The 24,776-nt window shown below is 54.5% G+C and overlaps 1 protein-coding gene and 1 long non-coding RNA gene across 6 annotated transcripts in view; both read right to left on the bottom strand.

Moving 5' to 3' along the window:
- The window catches only part of Clec16a (C-type lectin domain containing 16A), a 176,269-nt gene that overhangs the window by 88,432 nt on the left and 63,061 nt on the right, over nt 1-24,776 (bottom strand). For all 5 annotated transcript variants that reach the window (XM_078024644.1, XM_013359513.4, XM_005327182.5 and 2 more), the window contains exons 13-17: nt 12,954-13,076; nt 10,513-10,622; nt 9,509-9,553; nt 6,776-6,826; nt 4,431-4,559 (exon numbers count right to left, since the gene is read on the bottom strand). In XM_078024644.1, the coding sequence (XP_077880770.1) occupies nt 4,431-4,559; nt 6,776-6,826; nt 9,509-9,553; nt 10,513-10,622; nt 12,954-13,076 (458 nt within the window). The remainder of the gene's footprint in view (nt 1-4,430; nt 4,560-6,775; nt 6,827-9,508; nt 9,554-10,512; nt 10,623-12,953; nt 13,077-24,776) is intronic.
- LOC144367591 (uncharacterized) lies at nt 898-4,421 on the bottom strand. The gene is made up of 2 exons (XR_013427152.1): nt 2,076-4,421; nt 898-1,616 (listed from the first exon to the last, which is right to left on the bottom strand). It is a non-coding gene; the product is annotated as an uncharacterized LOC144367591 (long non-coding RNA).

Raw genomic sequence — 24,776 nt, 5'->3', positions numbered from 1 at the left:
CACTTCAGTGAATCTGGAGGCAAACCCTGGCAAGCGCAGTGCTTCCGGGGAAGGAGTCCAGGAAGCAGGGGCGGGAGGCGGATCTGGAGTCAGACAGACCTTGGCTCTAGCTGGGCCTTGAGGGGAACACATGGATTCCCTGAGCCCCGCTAGTGCTCCGGAAATGGGGTGCCGTGAGGCGTGAGTGTGGAGGGGCAAGGAGAGGGGCAGAGGTGTGCCCAGCATGGAGGGGGGTGGCCCTGGCTCAGCTCTCAACCCCTCTGTCCCTGCTGTGTGAGCGAGGTGCTCAGTGTAGGCGACAGTCACTCAGATTAGAAGCCTACGGAGGCCACGGAAATGGCCGTGAAAGTCAGTCACCGCTAAGAAAGTGCTGAAGCAGTTTAAGAGGAGTGCGACCCACGGAAAAGCAACGTGGCAGTGTGCAGGGGCACAAAAAGACGTTCACACCCTCCAAACCAGAAATGCCGTCTCTGGGAACTTATCCCAAAGAAATAAGCAAAAGAAAAAAGAGGCTGTATTCATGAAGCAGCTCCTAACAGCTCAGCTGAAAATAATGTAACAGGGAAAGCAACCAAAATGCCTACTTGCAGGAAAATGCCTACATAAACTATGGCAAATTTGCCGAAAAGCCTTTAGGCAGTCACAAGACAGCCGTTTACGGCCACTGTCCCACGGGCTCCGCGTGCCAAGTGCTTCACCTGTACGGCCCACACCCAAGCGCTCACGTCTGCCAGCTGCTGGGCCGCTGGCTTCTCAGCGGCACTCTCATCTCCTGAGGGGAAGAGCTAAGGGGCAGGGTCCCTGAGGAACGTCAGGATCAGGGAGGTTAAGACACGTGCTCGAGGTCACACAGCTAGTGTTGGGGTTTGGGCCATGGATGCTGAGGCATGAACTTGCCTTCTTCCTTAGCAGCCTCTCTCAACTGCCCCTATGTGCAGGGTGGCTCCAGCCCAGTTCAAAGTTCTGCGGGAGTGTTCCCATCAGACCCATGAGCTCCCGTGACCTCTCTTCATCATGAGCTTCCCCTTGAGGCTGGCGTGGCTCAGGGGCACTCTTGCTGTTTTGGTCACAGCACTTCCTGTTCCTTGCATCTTGCACATGCCTGGCACCTAGAAAAGGCTCAACAAATATGTCGAGGGAAAGAATGACCGACCGGGGTGAGTCATGAAGGGCAAAGGGAGGACGGCAGATAGCCAGGTGCCTCTCCAGGCCTGCCTGCCCCCCATCCTCTGCCTCCCTCTCTGGCACCTCAGGACTCTGCACGGGCTCTTCCCTGCCTGGAAAGTGCCTCCCTTAACCCTCCTGGCTCCTCTTTGTCCTTTGGGCTCTGCTCTGAAGTACCTCTGCAGAGCAGCTTGGGCCGCCTGTCACTCAGCCCACGCCCTACCTGGCCACAGCTCCCTGCAGCCTTGACTGCAGCCTGCCATCCACCCTGCTACCAGGGGCCTGTTAACAGAGGAGTGCAGGGGCAGGACCCCTGTGCTGTCACTCCTGCGCCAGGCACAGCTCAGCATTTCAGGCTGTGGGAATCCGATGCCTCTGTGACACATGTGTGGATCAATACTCGACAGCTTAGGAGATTCACCAGTGAGGGCTCTTGAACCATCTGATGAGTCCTTGAGGAAGATAAAGGGTGGGATTTTTGAAAAGGACCAGTCTCCTAAAAATAAAGTCTATTTGGTGTAAAAAAAAAAAAAAAAAGAAATGAAAGACACTGACTGAATCAGAAGAGGTGAGAAGGAATGCTCTTTGAATACAAGCAAAAACCCTGAAACACACGCCTACGCCCCTAGCTGCTGGCTAAAGCATGTTCTCAAACCCAAAGAACACTGCTACGTTCTGACTTCTGAAGGGGGCTTGGGGGGGCTAAGCTTCCAGATGATTCTAGACAGAAGTCTTGCAGTAGAAACTGGACTGAGACAGTAGCCAACACTCCCCTTCAAAACCGGATTCTTGAATCACAAAAGGGCGCTTTGCCGTGGTGGACAGCTGAGCCTCGAGGGGTCGCCCTATTTTAATATCCTCCTGCTACCACCCGGGGACGGGGGCTGCGGTGATAGACCTGTCAGACATACCAGGCCTAACAGATCCCAGGAAGTCCAGGTGCCCCCAGGGCTCCATCTGCACTTCCGTTGGGCACCTAGGCTGTGCATTCCATCTGGGACAAGGGAGGCGGGTGGCCGGCCCCAGGAACCTGCAACTGGATGAAATATGAGGGGAAAGGGAGGGAAAGAGCCAACAGCACCAAGGACTTGACAGTGGCCTTCTGTGTGTCTGCCTTCCATGGACACCTCACAGAGCTCTGGAGACGGGTGAAGAGAGAGTGCCCACAGTGGACACACAACCTCCCCTAGGCCACAGGCCTGCCTGCTCACCCTTGAATTTCTCCCATTGCCCTCCCATGGATAAGACCTTCTGCCCCAACCAAAGGCATGTGATGTCATTAAACAGAGCTAAGAAGTAACAGCCAGGTCCTCGCCAGGCTCCAAGGGCCCCTTGCCAGCACCCCCACCTGCCAGCCTCGTCCCCTTTCATCAGCTGCAGCCGCCTACAGACATCAGGACGTGCCAGTCCTCTCTGGGCCTCGTCTTCTCCCAGCTGCCCAGCCCTCTCCACCCCCTCTGGTGCCTGCTCCTCACCCAGGTGGGATTAGGGACCCAGTCTCCCTCCGGCCACTCCAGTGCTGGCCCAGCACCTGCACTCTGCTGCCTTCCCCACCTGGCCCTGGGGGACTGGCTATGTTTGATGTCCTGTGTCCAGGGCTAACCCACCAGGGCTAGAGGACAGGAGGATGGCTGCAGGGAGCAGAGGTGGGACAGAGTGCCTGGGCTCTGGGGGCCACGCTGCCTGGCCAGCTCCTGACTCCCGGTGGCTTTGGGGACGCTGGCTCACCTTCTCGTCGCAGAAGCTCCCTCTGGGCAGCGGGGAAACAACAGTGGCCACCTCCGAGGGTGGGGGTGAGTTAAATCAGGCCATCCACGTAAAGAAGTGCTACTCAGAGGTATTTTAGGGGCTGGGGCTGGGGCTCAGTGGTAAAGCACTTGTCCAGCATGTGTGAGGCACTGGATTCGAGTCTCAGCACCACATATAAATAAATAAATAATAAAGTTCCATCAACTAAAAAATGTTTTTGACAAAAAGTGTTATTTTATAACAAAAGATGTCAAGAAGAGTAAAGAGTCTGGCCATCAAGGCCACCGCTCCCCGTCCTCAGGCACCGCACCTCCCACTTCAGGGCCTGGGAAGGGCCTCTGAGCTCGGGGACACTGGAGCCCCAGGCATGTGCGGCCCGGTGGTATTTGCCAGGGGAATGCCCCTCAGGCCAGAGGCTGAGGGCAGCTGCCAGCCCCCAGGAGGAGCCCCCACAGCCTGTTACTCAGGACTCGTCTCCAGGAGCGCTGACACCCAGGGTGCCAGTGCACACAGTGGCCCCCACCAACAGAGCCACGGGCCGGCCAGAGGGCTGCAGTGCTTGCTGGAGCACGAGGAAGATGGGCAGGTGTGGCCCGGCCAGGGTGGGTCCTGGGGCGAGGTCTGTGGGTTTGCTCAGACGACCGGAACTGTGGGTCAACTCAAGACCCGCGGGCCCACTTCCTCTGCACCACTCGGCCATAAAGACAAAAGTGCAGGGGAGGGAGAGGGGGCTGTAGATCCCTCTCGTCCAGGTGCAAGCAGCAGGTCACTCCCACTTTCCAAACTCCCAAGGTAAAGCACCTCTGCCACTGCAGGCCCACACAGATGACCCCAGAAGATGTGGCTGATGACCAGAGTCAGGTGCAGCAAGCTCCCCTACGTCGCCCCCTGATGTTCCCGTCTCTGGGAGTGATTTTCTAGGAAAAGGCTGTGGTGCTTTCTAAGAAAGACGCGGTGATCACAGGGGGAGATAAAGTACCATGAAGCCCTGCTGCGCCGCTTCCTAGAGCGCCACCACGGAGAAAAGTGCTGATAACGGAAGCGCGCGCTCCAGCCACTTCTGAGAACTGATCTGCCCTCCACGCCCGCCTCTCCTCTCCACAGGCCCCCAGAATCACAATCTCACTTGCGTGTACCTAGCCCCAAGATCTGTCAGATACCTTAACGGCACGCCATCTCTGGGGGTCCTGAGATCTCCGGGCAGCCTTCACGCCCGCCTCACCTGCGCTGCAGGTCCCGAGCTCACCCATTGGCCTGCAGAAGCCCAACCTCCTGGCTTCCGCTCTGGGAGCTCGGGGCTCAGGCTGCGCTCTGCCCTGCCAGGCAGCGGGTGTGCAGCCCACAGAGCTGCCAGGGCCATGACGTTTTCAAGGGCACCTCCCTGGGGAGAGCCTCGGCTGGTGGAGGTTCTCCCTACCCAAGACTGAGCTCCCGTTCAACACAGTCTTGACTTGGACCCCGAGATCTGTCCCTGCCCGCCTGGGGCCTGGCAAGGGTTCTGGCCGGGGCTCACTCACCCTCCTTGTCTTCTCCACGTCCCCACACGGCAGTCGCTTCACAAAGTCGATGCCTGTCAGCGGGGTGCCTGTCGGGGGCAGCAGGATGGAGGCGTCCATCATGAGGTACTCCACATTCATGGGCTTCATCTAGGAGAGACATCACAGGAAGCCTCTAACAAGGCCCCGCACCGGGGAAGGCAGATGCACAAGCAAGGTGCTGTCTGTGTTTCCCAAGTGGCAGCTTTTTTCTTTAGGTGAAGCCGAGGGTGCCAGGCATGGAGGTCACTCCTGTGATCCCAGCCACCCAGGAGGCCGAGACAGGAGGATCCCAAGTTCAAGGCCAGCCTTAGCAATGCAGCAGGCCCTACCTCAAGACATAAAAAGGGCTGGGGATGTAGCTCACTGGTAAAGTGCCCCTGTGGGCCCCAAAAACAGGGAAGCTGGGGCTACAGCATCACTCATATTAGGCTGCCTCTCTCTTCTTTTGGGCCCTGTTAAGTGAGGTCTCCCACCTCCAATACCTGTATTCCAGAGCAGGGGCAGCACCCTGTTTTGGCCGTGGGCTGCCCTCAGCCTTGGCCTTCCGGCAGCACTTCTCAGCCTGCCCCACTTGCTCACAGCAACCCTGCGCTGCTCCCCTGCTGCTCACAGCCTCCCCTTGGGTGCCCTGCAGTCTGCCACCGGAGGCCAGCCTCAGGGCCACTGCACCTCTCGCATTAAGCTAAGGAGAGCGGGGGAGCACCCAGAGCCAAGGCCTGGTTTGGGCCCCTCCTCAGGCACTGCAGCAGCATTCAAGGCCCGTCCACATCTGGTTTTACTCAGGGGCCGATTTCCCAGGCCTGAGCTGAGGACTGATTCCAGCTGCAGTTCCAGGGTGTGTCACCGTCGCGTTTTTCTAGAGTGCCAGATATTGTGCCAGACGGATGGGCAGTCAACAATGGATTAAAACAAACAAAACCCAGGAAAGCGCCCTAGGGTGGGAAAGGAAGGGAAGGGAATGGACACTGGACGATTTTGTCCACAGACGCTGCATGACGCTTCCCCGCAGGGTATTCTACACTCATCCTGGCTCTGTCACGTGGCTTCATTGTACAGAAATCAAGGCTCCGAGTTTAAGCAACTTGCCCAACGTTGCATAGTAAGCACACAAAAAAACGCAAACAAGCTTTTCTACATGGCAAGTGACATGCGGAAATTTACATTTCCAAACAGGAAACCAAACTATGGAGAATGACGTTATAAAAGGAGGAGTCAGGGGATAGGATGAAATGGCAAATAATCCCCGAATCTGTTCCATTTTGATGACTCTTGCAAAGAGCGCAAGTATGAGCCGTGCTTCTGAAGGGCTGGAGGGGACAGAGGACTGTGTGCACCAACAGGAGCGAGGCAGACGTGGAAGCCCACGCAGCACGGGAGGCCTGGCTGCTGGGCGCTGCTGGGCAGCTCTAGAGCCTGGAAAGGCCCCAGCGAGGCCTCAGGGCGTGCAGGCACTGGGATGATGTGGTGAGGCCTGCGGCTCAGAGCCCAGTGAAGGGACCCTGAAGCCAGGAGACACTTAGCCACACTGTCGTTTTGACATTTTAAACACATTTATTATGAACAGTCCAAATCACTTCCTACTTTGGTGAGTAATATCCACAAAAAGGAAAATTTGTCATCTATTTACTGAGTGGAGGTACTCTTTACCCAAGACCTGAGCTCACGTTCAACACAGGGTCTTGACTTGGACCACGAGATCTGTCCCTGCCCGCCTGGCAAGGGTTCTGTGCAGGGGCAGGGGCTGGGTACAACAGAAAGCTGTTATCTCCTGCGTGGACGCTGCTCCGGGAGGGGTGGGGAGACAGCTGGCACTCACTGCCTGCCAGAATGTGCCGGGCAGTGGCAAAGCAGAAGACATCACAGAACACAGGGACAAGAAGGGACTGTAAGGCCAATTGCTCTGCTGGAGGAAGGCTGGCTCTGCCACTCATCAGCGGGACACAGTGGGACATGATTTGGCCTCTCCGACTCCCAGTTTCCTCATTAACAAAAAGGAGACAAGGAGAGCAGCCTTTCCCTCTGGCTGATGTGAAGACCAGGGATTTAATGCGCACCTGACCTGCCTTTCCTGATGGGCTGGACAGACCCTCAAACCCCCCACGCCCAGTGCTTTTCGTGTCAAAGTGCATACTTCTGACCCCTATCACAGGCGTGACCCAACAGGGGAGTGAATGTGACCTGAAATCTCAGTGGCAGTGGGGACCCAAGGGCCCCATTGAAAACTGACTTCCCACCATCTCAGAAAGCCCCAGTCAGACCCAGAGTCTCCTGTGGGTGTGGCAGGCGCCCGTGCGCCCATCAGGTGTGTGACGGCCCTCACTTACCGTCATGCTTCTATACTCATCTTCAAACATGTCCAAAAAAATGTCTTCTCCCTAAAAAGAAAGGAAGGGAGGGAAGAGAAGACTATTCATGTTTTTTCTTTTTTTTTCCATAAACACAGTATTATAAACTCTAGCTCTTGGTCTCTGAGGCCATCTGTTTCTCATTATCAAGTTCTCGTAAATCACCAGGAAGTAAAATACACACGTGAATGTGAACACACATGCTCAAAATCAGCAAATATCAAATTGCACCACTCAACATTTTTCTCCTTTTTTAAAAAGCATATTGAATTCTTTTTGTCAAAGCAGTTAATTAGAAACCAACAACAAAAAGAGCATTGTACATAACTAAAATATAGAAGAGGTTGCTATTTAAAGTGCTAGACATCATCTATTTGTCAAGAATCGCTGTAGAAATGGGGAGTTCTGGGTAAGTCACCATGTTAAACTGATGAGGCCCACAATTTGAAAGAAGAGAATGACTAAGAGTGCTTAACCCTAAAACCACACAGCCTGCTTTGTCTGCACTTGAGGAGAGCCCCCGGGGTCTTACAGTGCCTCGGCCGAGCCTCTCTCTGCCCAGGAGATTCCCTTCAGAACGGGGGTGGTCACAAAGTTGGGTGTGTGACACAGAAGCTGGGGCCAGATCCCAGGTCTACTTGTGACAGCCCCTCTGCAAGGATGGGAAGACAAGGAAAAAGGTTGCCAGGCCACGTCTTCCGGGCCACTCAGTGTGAGGGGAAATGAGCAGGAGTGCATGAAACACGGAGCAGAGTCTGCCCCTCAGCCAGGGCTCAGGAAATGTTAGTGCTCACTGTCACTGTAACCTCTACTGGGACAATGACAGTCACAGCTTTCTCGTCTGGCTCCTCAAACAGCCACACAAGCGTGCACACACACCTGACAGAGTCAGCTTGGAAAGACAGAGGCCCTTTCTACTTTTCCAGGGGCCAGGACTATAGATAAACTTGAACATTCTTGCACGTTGTGAGTAGCACCAACAGAAACGATGGCCCCCGGCCGGAGCGCCCCGAGCCTCCTGAGACCTTATACTCAGGATGCAAACATTACAAGATAAAAGCATGAGCAAAAACACGGATTGGGAGAATGAAGACAAAACCCAGACCCATCAGCTGCCCTTAGGCATCACTGGGGTGAACCAGGGCCTCCTGGTGCCGGGCCAGTGCTCTGCCAGGCAGGGCTTCCCTGGTGTCAATGAAGAAGCACCCTCTGGGGAAATGGCCCTCTCTATGCCTTTCTGTCTCTGGATTCCAAAAGCTCTCGGCGCCAGGGTGGTAAATAAATTTAGAGCAGTTCTGCTGCAAAGAGATTTGAGGATGACTAAGGCAGCAGCCACAGGCCTTTCTTTTGGGTTTGGCTAGAGGGAGTGTGTCCCTACTCCAAGGCCAGGTGTTGCTTTGAGTGTTCAGACAGGAGCTAGGATGTCCTCCCCAGTGAGTGGGGCCACCGTGGTGCTACTCACTGGGCATGTCCACCATTGACACTGGGTGGAGTCAACTGAGCCTCGCAAGGTGGCCCTCCAGGTTCTAGGACCTGATCTTGTCTCATTACAGACTGACAATAAGGGGTAGTGGGCTTAAAAGCTTCCTGTACAGAGACAGCGGTTTAGAGAGTACAGAGTGAAAGCATGGGCACAGGTCAGGAAAGGGCAGTGCTGACCCCTTCCCCTTCCTAGGGGATGTGCACTAGCCCTGCTTTCAGGAGGGAAACCATGACTAACGGGATCTGGGGAGAGCTGACATGGAGGCTGAAGAACGAGAAGGCCATTAGCACCACCTGACACCATGCTGGCCAATGGCAAGGCCCTGTAAGGTAAGGCCCACTGTCTCCGTTCCTCCAACATTCCCGTGTTAAAATCCTAACCCCAGGGTGACACGACATGGAGTGTCTGGGGGGTGACTAGGTCATGAAGATAGAGTCCTTGTGAATGGGGCTAGTGACCTTATAAAAGTGACCCCAGATATTGCCTGCCCCTTCCACCACTGGAGGACACAGGGAGAAGGCATCACCCGCGAGGAAGCAGGCCCTCTCCAGCCGGAGTCTGCCTTGCCCTTGGACTCCCACTCCCCAGAACGGTGGGGGATCAGCGTCCACTGCTCACAGGCCACCCAGCTGATGGGAGTTTGTTGTAGCAGCCCAAGCAGACGAACAATGTGCCTTGGTAACGGAGGCAGCTCACTGGCCTGGTGCATGCTTCGCACGCCTGAGGCCCCGTTCCCGTGCCAGCACCAGGAGGGAAGAAAGCCAAACAAGACGATACCAACCAGGTATCCAAAACGAATACCCTGGACCTCAAGATCCGTCTCTGTGAATTTTTCAGATTCTGAAAGATGACTTTATGAAATCTCACTAGACTCCATGACAAAGGTCAGCGGTCTCCATGAGGGTTCCAGACATGTATGTATGTTCACACATGTAAATAAAATCATAGGTGACTTACAAGTGATTTTACATGTATCAGCACATGTGACTCATGCACATGAGTTCGTCCTGTATCGTTTAGTTATATGGAGTCCTCAAGACTTTTTCTGTTAAGAGAGCATGAAAGCTCCAAGAGCACTGCTCTGGAGAGTAAGAATTGAGCATTTTTTACTCAGTAATCATAGGTCTAAAAATCCTAAAGCACATAACCTTTATGTGCCTGGGACCAGTCATCATGATCCTGTTTCCTCAAGACACCCCATGCTGATGTCCACCTGTGCTGCCAATTACCTTGTAAAAATGTCTTGCGAGGTGGACACTCTCTTCTCTTGCACCCTGTGAAAAGACAAGGGGACTGTGAAGGGGTGGGTCTCCGGAGGAAGTGGTGGGTTTAGTTACAAATTCTAAAATCAGGGTGCACAGAAAATAGATGACAGGCAAATATCCTCAAAGTAGAAAAAGGTTCTTAGCTGGGTGTGCTCAGGCATGCCAGTAATCCCAGCAACTCAGGAGCCAGAGACAGGAGGATCTCAAGTTCAATGGCAGCCTCAGCAACTTAGTGAGGCCTTTACCAACTTAGTAAGACCCTGTCTCAGAATAACTATAAAAAGGGCTGAGGATGTTGCCTCGTGGTAAAGCGTTCCTGGGTTTGATCCCCAGGGTGGGGGCAGGCAATTCAGTGCCAGGACCCGGGAAGAGCTTGGTCTCACTGAGTGGGGCAAGTGGTCATTAAGTATGGCCACTATGATTCCGCTTTTATAAAAGAAAAACTTGTGTGTATGAGCGTGTATGTGAGGGCATATCTGCACAGATGCACTCAAGTGTCAGTTTCAATTACTATATTTTACCTATTGATGCTTCCTAAATTTTCTAAAAAATATGGAAAACAAGGGGGACATTAAAAGCTATGGAAAACGCAATAAATGTATATTTCACACAAAAAACGATAAATAAATGTGTGTGTCTGTCTGTGTATGTATGTGTGTGTTAGTAAATGTGTAAAAGTTTTGTAACACAAAAGAAACCACTTAAAATCCTGGGGTCAACCCCAGAACCAAATAACTGGAACAGAAGCTGCTGAAGTGAAAAGTTGGGCAGGCTCTGCGGGGAAGCCTGGCTGGAGGGATTCCTTCTAGACCAAAGGCTGCGGCCCAGCTTCTCCTAGCTGAGCTGTGGACACCAGGGGCAGGGCTCCATCTGGACAGAGACCGACCGCCAGACCTCCTTCCTGCCCCCCCTCCCTCGTGGCCCCTCCGGCTCTCCTGGTCAACGGGACTGGGCAGTGGGGTGCTCACCTGCAGGCAGGCCAGGTGCACGTCCTTCATGATGCAGCCTGAGGCAGCCAGGACCTGCTGCTTCAGGAGCAGGCAGCTCAGCTCCAGCGTCGCCAGCCGGATCTTCCCATCTGCAGGGCACAGCACGTCAGAGCACAGCACCCTGGGCCACCCTCAACCACCAGCGCGGGCCTTCCCTGCTTCCCTGGCTCTAGCCAGTGGGGGTGCAGAGGGACCCCACAAGCCGGCCCCTCCCCATTGGTTATAATTCCACGTTCCCAGAAAAACTGCTTATATTTCACTCTTCCATGAAGCCCCTCTCCCAGGGGAGGGGAGGGGAGGCACAAGGGGAAGGCAGGGCAAAGCTGCGGAAGGCCAGGAAGTGGCCCTCCACGCTGCTGTGCTTATCCCGCACACCAGCCCCTCTCTGGGTCCTGTGATTTGGGGGGGGTTGGCCCCTTCTAGGGACGGGAAATATCACCCAGGGTGGTCAAGGGTATCCATTCTGTGGGTCAGTGCCTAGGCGGGCAGGTGAGGAGCCAGAGGCAGCAAAGGCCCAGTTCTACAGCTGGCTGGCAGTGCTGGGCACGAGCCTCTCGCAGAGCTGGGCTCAGGGAGGACAGAGCAGTGTGACCATCTCAGCCCTCCCACCCTCACCAGCATTTTAATCTTCAGATTAAACCTAGAGCTGCTAGATCCCCTCCAAACAGACGGCCCCACCTGCACGAAGAGCCCCCGAGCGAGGCTAGAGCTCTAGAGAAAGGCTGGCTGCTGGTCGTCCTGCCAGACGTTACTCGGGCCTGGACCCAGCGGGGCCTGGGCCACCCCACAGGCTTTATAAGCCAGTCCAGTTTGTTGTGTGACTGTCCACTTCTCTAAGCCACTGGAGCTGGGTTTGTCTACCGCAGCCGAGTTCTGACTCGGGGGCCTGCTCGGCCAGCGTGCTGGGCGCCAGCGCCTGCGGAGGGCTGTACGTGCACCTCGTGAGGACTCTGCGCCCCACTGCAGCGCTGCTCTGAGACTGAGGCTTAGGAGAGTGGAGAGACGGGTCCAGAGTCTCGCAGCCAGGCCTGGTGGCCCCGGTGCCTGGGTGCCACAAGCCACATCTGGCATCTCTCCGGGAAGCACTGGTGTGTGCCTGACAGAGGACATCTGCTCTGCTTCAGCTTCCCCAGGTCCTAAAGTTGACTTCTGAGGGGCCCTGCTGTGGAAGGGGTCAGGGAGAGCCCTTGCCCCACCGCCGGCCCCGCCTGGCCCCCACAGCTCTTGCCAGCAGCCTGCTCTGCCCCCCGCCCTCCCCTCCTTTGGGCCCCACCCACGACAGCCCTCTCTCCTTTCCTGGGGCTACACAGGCTGTGTGTGTGTGGTGTTCCCAGCATTGGCTGCAGCCCTCACCCCTCTGTACACATGAAACCCACAGGCTTTCGGGACTTCACAGACCACCACCTACAGTTGCTGGGGCAAGGAGCCACATCCTTGTCACTCGTGCTGTGGCTGGCATGCAGGGGTCCTCAGAACACTCTGTCCAGCACATGAATACTCTGACACCTGTGACGCCCCCGAGGCCAGGGTCCAGTGCCCCAGGCCCTCCTGCTCACTGTCACGGCCACACTCTGCCCTAGCCACTGCTCCTGGGACTCAGGAGGCTCCTGGCTGCACTCGCATCCTCCACCTCTGGCCTGCCCTGCCCTGAGCCCACCCCACGGGCTATTCCTGACTCTGCATCTCAGTGTTCTCTCTCCATCAGGCCAACGGTGCAGCTGGCCCTTCACCTTCAACTTACTCTAGTGACCGCTCTCCTCTTTGCAGAGAACTGGCCTGTGATCAGGGATCTCGGCCTTGGCAGTGTTGCTGCTCTGAGACAGCTTACTCTGGGCTGTGGGGGCTGCAGAGTGTATGGCAGGGTGTTTAGCAGCCTTTACCCACCAGGTTCCAGTAGCATTCTTAGTTGTGATGACCAAAAAAGTCTCTAGATATTGTCAAACATCCCCTGAGGGGCAAAATCACCCCAGCTGAGAAACACGGAGCTAGGTCACTCCACTTGCTATTCCTAGTGCCACCTTCTTCAGATCAGTATTGGCCCAAATTGCAGAACCAGGCTGCCCAGTGCAGGCCCTGGCAACGCTGAGTGCTGTCTACAGCACCTCACTCAAACCTCCCACCCGACTTCACTCACAACCCGGCACTGGCCACCCAGAGAGAAGAGCCACAGACATAGACAAAACTGGTAAGAGAAGGGCCGGGTATAGAAGGAGAAGGCAGAGGTGGTTACTCTTGGGGTGGGGAAGGAGATCAGGAGATGACCAGCTATGGGTGGCTCAGGGGCAGAGGGAGTGGCTGAAATGTGCCTGGACTTGAGACAATCCAGGTCCAGATTCCAGGGCTCATGGTGCCCAGTCTGGGGCCTGTTCCCTCTGACTCCAGGGTGCTGTGGACAGATAACCGCCCGCCCTGGCAGGCACCTGGCTGGGCAGCATTGTTCATGATCCTGATGAGTCTTTCGGTCAGCAGGTGGTTATAGGTGGTCTTCTCAGCTTCATTTGGCACCGGCAGCTGGATTCGCTCTAGTTTTTCAGGATCTATGCCTGCAACGGGAAACAGGAAACATGGAGGCAGCTGCTGGGGCAAGGAGCCACATCCATCCCACCATTCCTGGACCCTTGTCACTCGTGCTGTGGCTGGCATGCAGGGGTCCTCAGAACACTCTGTCCAGCACATGAATACTCTGACACCTGTGACGCCACCGAGGCCAGGGTCCAGTGCCCCAGGCCCTCCTGCTCACTGCCATGGCCACACTCTGCCCTAGCCACTGCTCCTGGGACTCAGGAGGCTCCTGGCTGCACTCGCCACCTCCGCCTCTGGCCTGCCGCCTTCCTGAGAGAACCCCTCTTCCCAAAAGGGCCACAGAGCAGGCTTTCCTCGGCCACCTGTGGTCCCTCTTGGTGACTGCTATCAGGCCTGGCTGCTGCCTGTACTGTAACTTACGTAAATATGTTAGAATGTTCTTTCCATGGACATTGTCAGTGGGAACCAGTATCAGAACACTCCGCACTCAGGGAGCCAGCTGTCCCACACTGTCACTTTCAGATTCAAAGGGCTGGGTTGATCCTCAACAGGAACGGGGCGGTGGCACCACGCTGCGGTGGCACCAGCAGAAAGGGGCCAGCTAACCCTTTAGAGCAGGAGGGTGCATATATGACGGGACTAATGGAACAGAGGCACAGCCACCCTCACGTTCTCCAGTGGGAAACTGCTCACCTGAAGGACAGAGACGAGACAGGAGTGGCGGCAGGCGGTGGGGGGGGGGGGATGGGCAAGTCTGTGACTAAAACTGTGCGTTGTTTTCCGGATGACCCCTGTCAGGGCTACCAGGACAGTCCAGGCCTGGACATGACCTCCAGCTCCTGGCCTCTCACCCAACGTGGCTCTTGAAAACCACGCTGTGGAACACCCCCTCGCTGGAAGGGACCTGGAGACCCCGGGCTGTCTGTGCTGGCAGCACGTCTCTTCCTGTCACTGCCCATGAAAGGGGGAGGGTGGCGCTTCTCGGAACTCTTGAAATCCGGCTCCTGGAGAAGCAGACAGCCGTGCATTCAGAGCCTGACAACCCGCGAGGAGCACGGCCGACTGACGGTGGGGTCCTCGGTGGCTCCGCACACATGATGGAAGAAACCATGACAATGCATCTTGCGTGAGGGGCGAGTCATGCCAAGGAGAGGACATCGGCGAGGGACGGCCTGAGGCCTGGTTGCGTGAGACTCTCTCTCTTACCCCTGTTAGTGTGGCTTTGCCAAGAAACTTCACTGCAGGGAAAATTGACCCTGTGCTTCCTTGCCGTGGGGCTGACAGTCGGCCTCCGGCCAGGGGCTGTCGACTGAAGCTTGCTGCCCTTGTTTTCCCACAGACGTCAACACTGCCAACGCTTCTCCATCCTTTCGCTGGTCAGTGCGTCTGGGCAAAAGCGCCCCGCTCCTCTGTCTCCTTATGACCCGAATGCCAGGCACTGCACTTCGAAGACGGCAGGCAGGGCCCAGCTGCTGGCTCCCTCTCCAAGGTGGCCAGAGCCGCAGGGCCAGAGACAAGCAAAACGTAGCCAGGGTCTGAGCTTCCTTGAGGCCCACTGCCTTTTCTATCACTGCCCCTACCCCTCCTTAGGACTTCTGGAAAATGATGGAATCTTTCTGTGACAAACTCTTTTCATGACAGGAAGAAAAATGCTCTGAGGTCATCCCAATCGCTCCTAACGGATGGCCCCAATCTCTGGGAAGGGGGTGTCAGAGATCGGGACATCAATGGCCCAGAGTCCAAGCCCATTCTCCTCTAGTGAGGAAACCCAGGCTCAGAGTGGCTGAGCATTCCCCAAGGTCACAGAGCAAATCAGAGGCACGGCTCCAGCCACTGCTGGATGGCGATTCCAAAGACAGATGGGATGCAGATGGGGAGGGGTGTGGCCCCCCATGACAGCCATGCACAAGGTGCCCCCCTCTCCTGCTGACACAGCCTCAGTCTTCAAGGCCTCCCTGCACCCTTGAACTCATCTCTCAGGAGAGGAAGCCCAGGAGGAGAGGCCTGGCTGGGGAACCACTGTGGATGCCTGGTCCCTGTGAACCTGAGTCTCCTCACCCATGAAACGGGAATGAACACAGCAGCCACCCAGCCCCAGTCCTGCAGTCAGGACCCAATGGGGAAGGTACGGGTCATGCTCCGTAAGTGCTGCCTGGCGTTACTGTGAACAGATGCCAACTTTGGTTTGAACACGGTACCGGGTGTCCGCATCGTGTGAGTTAGGAAAGGAAGGAGCGAGAAGAGAAGCCGCCGCCTAACAAAGCTGAGCGGGAGCTGGAGGAGGCGGCCCGGCTGCGGAGGCTGCTGCCTTGTCTGGGGCTGCTCTGGGCCCAGCTGCTCCCTGGGTCCTGAGGATGAACAGGCGTCTGCCTGGAGCTGGACAGGAGCGCTGGGGAGAGAGAGCCTGGGGAGGGCTGGGATGAGGGCTGGGACGAAGGGGAAAGCAAAGGCAGCCCGGTGCCAGGAGCCTGGAAGGGGACTGCTGGAGAGGCGGCAGGACTCGGCTGGGCTCCGCGACTTCTGGGGCCTCCCTGCCCCCAGCTGCTCAAGGTGGTCGCCCAGCTTCCGTGGGAGGAAGTGTGACACACGTGAGCAGGTACGGGGAGAGAGGGGAGGGGTCTCTCCACCAGCCACGGAGACAAGGGCCAAGTGCCGTCCACAGCATACATGGCAAACTGTGAGAACCCTTCTGGCATCTCGGTTCCCCCCAGGCTCCTTCTGGGCCAGGTGCCTCGTTCCCTCAGGCCCACCTCTCCCTTTCTCCGGCCCCAACCTCTGAAACCCGACTTCTCTGACTTATGCCACCCTGACCCTCAGTTTTCAAGGCCTAGGTACAATTGAACCCCAGGGACCTTCTGGCCACCACAGAAAGCAGTCGCTGGCCCTTGATGGAGAGCTTCTCCCGGAGGCCTCACTCTAAACAAAAAGAGGCCAGGTCTGGGTGAAGGGAGGTGCACTCGAGGGGGTTGGGGGAGGGCCGCGGGGCAGTGCCGTAGTGGAGGACCTGCCCTCTAGAGCAAGCACGTGCGCATGTGCAAGGCTTTCTCCAACCCTTGAGAGGCCATGTGAAGTAGGTAACCAGGTCTCCATTCTCCACGAGGAAACTGAGGCCCAAGAGGAGGTCAGGCAGACAGCGGAACAGGCGCCAGGTCTGAACGCGGTTTGACTCCCAGCCGCCTTCCGCCCTCTCTGTCCTGCCACAGGATCCTTGGTCGTCACAGTCTCTCTCTTCCCGCACCTGCTCACGGTGTGTCACACTACCTAGCTGTGCTCTCAGTATGAGGACAACAGGCCACAAAGGTCCGATGGACGCACAAGGTTCTGAAGGAGTCGACTAACTTGATCAAGTACAGCCTGCTACAAAAATGGACGGACAGAATCAGACACATTTCACAGCCCACAGCCCACAGGAGGCTGGGAGGAGAGGACAGCATCAGCGGCAGTGGGTACCCATGGAGCAGGTAGCCATGGGCAAGGGAACACAGACCTGACTCTCATTTCCGTTCCTATAGCAAGCATTACATCATCACTTCTATTTTTAGAAAGACATTTAACTTGTGGAAAAGCATTTGATTTGGGTTTTTTAATTACCTGCCTAAAACAAAATGGTGCCCAACAGTTCAGAGTGAACAGGTCAACGTCGCTGTATGACAGGGACACGCATGTGAAGTCAGAAGGCCTGCGTGCCGTGCGTAAGGACACACTCACACCCTCACACACACAGATGCACACATGTGCTGTGGTTTTCGGTCGTGGAAAGGTAGGCTTTGTGGCAAACCCCAACAGAGCTCCTCTGCTAGTCATTTCCCTTTGACTGAATGCACACTGTGAATAGTCAGGTCTCAAGTCTCGGCAAGAGACGCGTTCCAAAGAGTCCCTCACGCACTTCACATGGCTCAGCAAGACGCACTGGCTGCTTCTGACTTCCAGCAAACCGCATGCTGCCTTCGTCCTTCCTGCCAGGGGCCTCAGGGTCACAGTCTGTGCTGACCCAAAGGGTCAAAACAGGTGTCCCCTTTTCACAGAGCTGCAGGAAGGGGAGTGCTCCCAGCTAGCTGAGTCGAAGAATCCACCGCAGAAGGGAAGGGCGTGACACCCCCCACACACACGGTCAGTAACCAGTTATGGAGCTTCCCCTCGGTCCCGATTTCTGGATTCCTCCCACTCAGCTGCAGCCCCCGCTCAGGGCTGGGGTGGAAAACACCCAACTGAACCTATATAAAAGGAATCTGCAGGAAACCTGGGTAAAGAGATCACGGTGACACCAGGTAAGCAACGTTCAGCATTTTTCTATTTCTTCTGACCATGTACCAACTCCTCGGCTGTAGTCACACAAGTGCTGCCAGTTTTGGAAAACTGTAGACCAGCTATTTCGAAAGCTGACCAGATGTCTGGCCAATTTCCAGTGTAATTCCAGTTCTGATTGTGTCAGCCCAGATCCAGGGCAGCGTGGGCCGCTCTGCCTGGTGAAAGCCTCCCTTATCCTATACCTTTCACCTTCCCATACTGCTCCTCCAGGTTCCAGTAACTGCTCAGCAAAACAAGACACAAAGGCCGAGACTCCACCCGGTAAACAAGGGGACCGAGGGGCAGGAGTAGGGCACCTCCCACTCATGCCCGCCCTTGCACCAGGGCTGGTGGACTTAAGCGAAAGCGAGACTGTGTTTTCTATTACAGATGCGAACAGAATTCATTATGTGGCCCAAGTGAATCATGACAACTGCCTTCCTGCGACCAAGCCACCCTGTCCACGGCGGGATATTCATTTTGGTGCAGCATCTAATCTATTATGATTTACTGGAAAGCCTGAGCTCACATTTGGTTTTCATTAACATTGCTTTTATGTTAAAATTGTCTTATGAAGAAAAATCTGTTTGAAAGAGGGACCTGCTTAGCGGGTAAGGTCTGAAAGAGAGAGGCTGGGGGTCAAGTACAGCTGACCGCTTGCTGCCTAACCAGAAAAGCAGCCAACTGAGCACCACCACCAACAACAACCTGCCAAACACAGACCCCAGGCCACAGGCCAGGACTGAAGCGCAGGCCAGCGGCAGCTCCTCCCCAGCAGCCTTCCCAGGACCTGGGCCTCGGGCTGCTAAGCTTGCACCTTCCAGGTTCTCCTCCAACACCTCCAAGGCCCAGCTCGTGGTTCTGGGCACACAGTGACAGGAGTCAGGAACCACTCCCTTGGGTCCCATCCAGCAGAGCTGCCACCCGGTCCCGGGCCTCTGCTCGCTCTCCGTCTCAGCAATGGCACCTCGCAGGAACCAACCTCGACTCCCCACTTCCCCTCAGCCCACTGAGCCACCGCACACCCGGCCAGCTCCCACATCTCCACAGTCAGAAGCACGTCATCTTCTGCGGGACCAGCTCGCAGCTTCCTCACTCGGCCCCAGCTTGCCCCCACAGCTCACACCCAGCCCACGAGTCTTCCCATCCAGTATCCAGAGTTCACCTAAAAAACTCCATCCCATCAGGTCACTTTCCCACTTAAAAATCCGTCGGGGTTCCGCTGCACTTGGAGTGGAGTTCCACTCCTTGTCGTGGTGACCCGGCTGCTGTCCTCCTGGCAGCCTCCCATGGCCACTTTCCTACTTCAGGGCTTTGCACGTGCTGTCCCCTTGGCCTGGAGCACTTCTGCCCTTGATCTTGGCCCAGCAGGCTCCTCCTGTTGACCACCCTGGCTGCTCACCTGCGCCACATCGGTCACTCCCCACCATCCGGGGGCGTCTCCTCCTTGCCCTCCCTCTATCCCATCTCTCTTGTTGCTCACTGAACAAGCAACTGCTCGGCACCTACCTGCTAGATGGCAGGAGGGCTCTGGCTCCCTCCTACGGCCGCCCATGTCTGTTTCCCTGCCATCTTCTGGCTGGACTACCAGAAGCCCACTCTGAGGGATGCGGAGTGGACCTGATCACTCCTGGCCCCACACCGCTAGTAGGAACAGTCGCTGGTTGCTGTCTGTGCCACCCCAAAGGGGCGGTTCCAGCCGTCACCTCTCAGAGCACGCTGGCCACACCGGGTGCTGCTTCCCGGCTCTGGGGCGCGGATGTCCACAGGTGTGTCCCAGTCTCTGTGCTCCCTCTTATTCTGCCTCCTGCCAGTTTTCCTCTCACCTCTGGCCAGCTCTTCCCCAGTTCCCTGAACCCTCGGCCCAGGCATCCTCAGGAAGTTGGGTTTGACTCATTCAGAGGTCTGTGCCTGCCACCTGGCACATGGCCCTCCGCTGCGCTGGCCAGCCGCCTTGGGCTTTCCTATCAGACAGGCGCTGGCTTGGGCAAGGCCTCGCCTGCCTGGTATCTGCACCCCCAGCCAACACGCTGCCTGCCCGTGCTCCACACTCTGCACACATTTGTTAATAATCACACAAGTAAACACGCTCCGCGAGCTACCGGACAGTCTTTCAGAACTAAAGGATTGATTTCATGAAAAGTAGACGGTCACTTTCAAAACAAGGCAAAGACCTGTAGACACGCATGGGATCAGACCTGGCTTGTCTGAGAAGCCCTAAAGCTCCCGCACTGCAGCAACCTCAGCTCCTCTGCAGGTTCTCCCCACGGTGCTGCCGCCGCTCCTGTCACCCTCGAGTCACCCCCCACTACGGTCACACTTGCCTCATTTTCCCCAGAGACGTCCAGCCTGGCGCTGCCTCTCATGATCGCTCAGATGCTGCACCCTGTCCCCAGCCTGCCCACCATGCCCCTAACTTTGCTTTCACACTGCGCTTCTCACCCCACGTGGTGACCTTCCCTGCCCGCTCGCAGCTTGCTGTCTCTAACTAAATGCAGGATCCACAAAGGAACATTTTGTTCACACTGCATCCCAGAACTCATCAAAGAGCCTGCTATCTAATAAAAGCCTCAAAATATTTGTTGTAAGGGTGAACAAATCAGTAAATAAAGGTCATTTGCAGGAAATGGAAGAAGGAATTGAATTCCTTTGAATATATGGTTCTGCTCTCTAAGAAGAAACTCCTGAGGAAGGGAGGCAGCCTCCCAGGGAGGACCCGGGACGGCCGTCTCTGCAGGCCACAGCACTGGGGGAAGGTCCACTGCAGCACACCATGCACGCCAGGCTTCTCCACTCCCTGACACAGGCCTGCGGTCCAGAGGAAGCCAGGCACCCTGGGGACGAAGAGCTGGCCCAACCTCCCTTAGGGCCTGGCTTCTCCTTATCACAGACGGCACCTTCCCTGCTCAGGTCCTGAGCACAGGCTGCCAGAAGACAGCAGCCTTGAAGACCTGCCACATGGCTCAGGGGCAACCAAACAGCCAACTGTGCCTGAGCACCGGCTGCTGCCAGGCTGGGTGCTGCAGGGAGACCCAGGACAGCGCAGTCCCCGCCCGCCTTCCAAGGCCTGACGGTTCTGAATGGAAGAGAAAGTCTGGAGAAGAGGTATATAAAAAAAGGTGATGGGAACTTTATGGGGATTGAAAACATCTGCTCTTCAAAAGAACTCGTTAAGAACACAGAGACATGCCACAGACCAGAAGATCTCCGAAAAACACCTGATACAGAACCGGATGTACTGGAATACATAAAGAGCCCTCAAAACCCAATAATAAGAAAACAGAGAATCCAGTAAAAACTGGGCAAAGGATCTGAAAAAGACCCTTTACCAGAGGAGAGGTATGAAAGGAAAAGGAAGCACATGAGACGTTCAGTCATGGGAAGGAAGCGCAGGGTCCAGGAAGATACATTTCATGCAAATCGTAACATGCACCATGACACACGGTGAGATGGGCTGAGACTAAACAGGTGGCCATACCAAGAACTCACGACCATGAAAAACAGACTCTCCTTCACAGGGGTGGGGTGTGAAATTGTACAGGCACTTTGGAAAATAGCTCGGGAGTTAAAAAAAAAAAAGCCTCGTCCATCTCCCATGTGGCTCCGCCATCCTATTCCCAGGTGTTCACCCAGGAGAAAGGGAAACCGTCCACACACTGTTCATGGCAGCGCTCGCGGTAATGGTCAAAACCATTTGTTAGTGGAGACACTGAAAGCTCATTACCGGACGGAGTGCGTTCCTCATGATGGGGGGTGTCCACCCAGTGGAACCCCACTCGGTACTGAGAGGAAATACTGAATCACACGACAACATGACGAACCTCAGAACAATCAAGCAGACGGAAACAAGTGAGACAGACAAGGGCACACACTGCATGAGTCCTCATACCATATTCTAGAAAATGCAGACTGACCTGTAGGGAAGGGAGCAGCAGACTGAAGCTGGTTGGGTGGGATGGTGTGAGAGAGGAGCAGGAAGAAACTCTGAAAAGATATTTTCAATTGTGGATAGATGCAACACCTTTAGTTTGTTTCATTTTTTTATGTGGTGCTGAGGATCGAACTCAGGGCCTCCCCTGTGCTAGGCAAGTGCTCTATCACTGACCCCAGCCACAGCCCCGGGAAACTTTGGTTTGGGTGGTGCTGAGGATCGAACCCAAGGCCTGCACATGCATGCTAGGCAAGGGCTCTATCACTGAGCTGCACCCCACACACCAGGGAACTTTTGGGCTGATGGACATTCGCTGTCTTGGTTGTGGTGATGGCTTCATGGGTGTTAGTGTTCATCAAATAGTACACACTTTAATGTGTGGAGTTTACTTGGCTTCCAACCAAGATGGATTGGATTACTCACCCTCCTGATTCGAGCAACTCAGAAAACAAGGTCAAATATATAAACCAACAGTGAGCAGGGCACAGTGACCCCGAGAGACAGGGATCAGAGGAGGTGGCCGAGTGGTTTTTCCAGCTTACCATCTAGAGTGTCTGGCGCTCAGCCCAGGGAGAGAAAATGCCAAGCCACGGTCCCTGGGAGGTGAGAAAGCAGAATCTGGAGTTCATGGGGCCAAGCTGCTGGAACTCTTGGGGGTGTTGTAGAGGAGGACGGGGGGAGAGCTCCAGAGAGGTGCCGAGGACTCCTCCTGGGCTCAGCTAAGCCCTGAGCCCTGCACACGTGAGGACGGGCAGAGACCTCGGGGAGCGACGCGGGAGCCAACTGGAAGCCCACACTGGCTGGCCAGCGTGGAAGGTCACCTGGCTGTGGGACACCATGGAGTCTTGGATGGGCACTGCCTCAGTAGTGAGGACCTGGCTAGCCCCAGACTAAAGGCTGGGCCATTCTACCTAAGCTTTAAACTCAGCCTCAAAAAGAAGCAAGTTAACTCTAAGTAACTCACCACAAGCCCCAGAATCCTTTAATGAAGAATCCAACAGTGTAAAATTCTTAACTGTCAATCAATCAAAAATTATCAGACATGTAAAAACAATGAATAATGACAATAAAATGGTCGGGGAGAATATGACCTCAAATCAAAAGAAAAAAATCAATAATAAAAACAGAACTAGTAATCACAAAAGTGACAAAACAGATGAGAAATCAGAAGGGAAACTAAAATAACTTCAACTGAATAAATATAAATTCACCCATACACACACACATACACACACACACACACACACACACACACACACATATATAAATTTATTGGATGCAGCTAAAGAAGTGCTTAGAAATTTACAGCATCAAAATCCTATAATAAAAGAAAAAAGGTTAAAAACCAAGACTATTGCAGAGAGGGTCAGACTGGAAGGGAACAGTGTAAAATGTTTTGGATAATAGACTTGGTTAATTATCCTGTTCATGGTGGTGAATGTGAAAATCCAAGTGTGTTAAAATGCACAGAACTACAGATCCCAATTTACTAATAAACAGTTAATTAATACTAAAAAATAGTTAATTTTACTTTGAATTAATTTAAAAAATAAGATAAACTTGCTAGCTTAAGAGGTCAATGAACTAAGCTTCTCCCTTAAGAAACTATAAAAAGAAGAGTAAATTAAATCTAAAATAAGATTTTAAAAAAGTAAAAAACAGGGCTGTGGCTGAGTGGTAAAGCACTTGCCTCGCATGTGTGAGGCACTGGGTTTGATCCTCAGCACCACATAAAAAAATAAAGATACTGTGTGTTCATCTATAACTAAAAATATATATATTAAAAAAGTAAAAAACCGAAATCAATGAAATAAAAAAAAACCAGAAAGACAATAGCTACCAGCAATAAAATAGATAATCTTTAGGCAAACTGATCAGGAAGAGCAAAATTATAATCTAAATTATCAGCACCAAGGATTAGAGGGAGGACAACACCACACACAGTACGAGGCGTACTATGAATGAGTTTGTGACAATAAGACAGTTTAGATGAAATGACAACTTCCTTGAAAAATACAAACCACTGACACTTACTCAAGAATAAACAGAGAACCTTAAATATTCCTGCATCTAATGAAGAAACCGAGTGGTTGAAAACTTCCCCTCATAGGAAACTTCAGGCCCAGATGGCTACACTGGCCAGGAACTACTTAAATAAGAAGCAATCCTAGTTCTGTGAAATTAACTCCAGAAAATCAAGGAGGAAGGACTGTGTCCCCTCATCCCATAAGGTAAGCATAACCCCAACAGCAAACTCAGACAAGAAGATGACAACACCATTCAGGTACACACATACAAAAACCCTTAACAAAGTTCCAGCCAGTCAGATCCAACACTGTACGTAAAGTGCCACATTAGGTGGCATTAACCTGAGCTGACCACCCTGGATGAGAGTTTCCAGAGAAGGTGGCTCTGGTGGACCTTGGCAGACGAGCAGAATTCTAATTAGGTGATGATGTTGGTAAGAGAAAATGGCAGGACTCCCCAAGAACCGGTGGGTGTGCTGGCACCAACCATGGTGGCTGCAGGGCTTCCAAAAAGCTCCTGTTCTTGGGAACAGTCCCAGACACAGGGCTGAGCCCTCAGGACCCCCAGCCGAAACTGACTATTCCAGAGTTAGACACACTACCAAGCTGAGCCATCAGATTTCTTGCCCAAGAATTTGAAACGGGATGGAAAGAGATTCCAGCCTGGGATCAGCTGCTTTCCAGCAACCCCGGGGTCCTGCGAGCAGCTCTAGAGGCCTGCTATGGGCGTTCCCTTCAAGCTTAACTATTGAGACAGTTTCTGTTGCTTGCAACCAAAAGAGGGTGGAGAGCCCCAGAGCACCATGACAGCCACCACGGCTCTCCTCTGAAGGATCTATGTCATCGCATAAAAATCTGGAAACCCCTGGGCCAGAGCCAAGAGCTGGCTGAAGGAAAGCCCTAAGAATCAGATCAAGCTGGAAAGGCACCTACCTTGACTGGTACTGGACCGACATGACTGTGCACAAGGGTGGAGGTCAAGGGAGAGGGGCGGCCCCGCAGGCTTCTGAGTGGGAATGGCCCATGTCAAAGCTCTCATGGAGAGACCATCTGGCAGTGCCACAGGGGTGAATCATAAAACGGCTTGTGCGTGACCCTTCTGGGAGGCTCATGATCAGTCCAGGCCTGAGACAATGGCCCTGGAATGACAGGCCCAGACCTTGCTTGCTTCCGTGTCTTGGTTCTCACCTCCCACCTGGCTTAGAGCCAGGCACTGGGTGGACACTCAGAACGTAAGTCTGCTGGTGACAGGGGCTGGAAGGAGGACTGAAGGAATCTGATATGTGCTAGAGCAAAGGAGGGAAAGAGCCAACGCCATGCCTTTCGAGTCTGTTGGCCACTGCAACTAGACAGGAGTGCAGAAGTGTTCGTCTATGGGGTGCCAGCACACAGTGTCAGTGTTCTGAAAGACCCGGGTGAGTGTCCCCAGCACACAGCCAGCGGAGTCCAGGCTACAGAGCTGGCATGGGTGGGGG

This window comes from Ictidomys tridecemlineatus, chromosome 10 (genome assembly GCF_052094955.1).
Source record: "Ictidomys tridecemlineatus isolate mIctTri1 chromosome 10, mIctTri1.hap1, whole genome shotgun sequence".
Lineage (NCBI taxonomy): Eukaryota > Metazoa > Chordata > Mammalia > Rodentia > Sciuridae > Ictidomys > Ictidomys tridecemlineatus.
The sequence above is the reverse complement of the archived record's forward strand: the minus strand, read 5'-3'. Positions and strand labels throughout refer to the sequence as shown.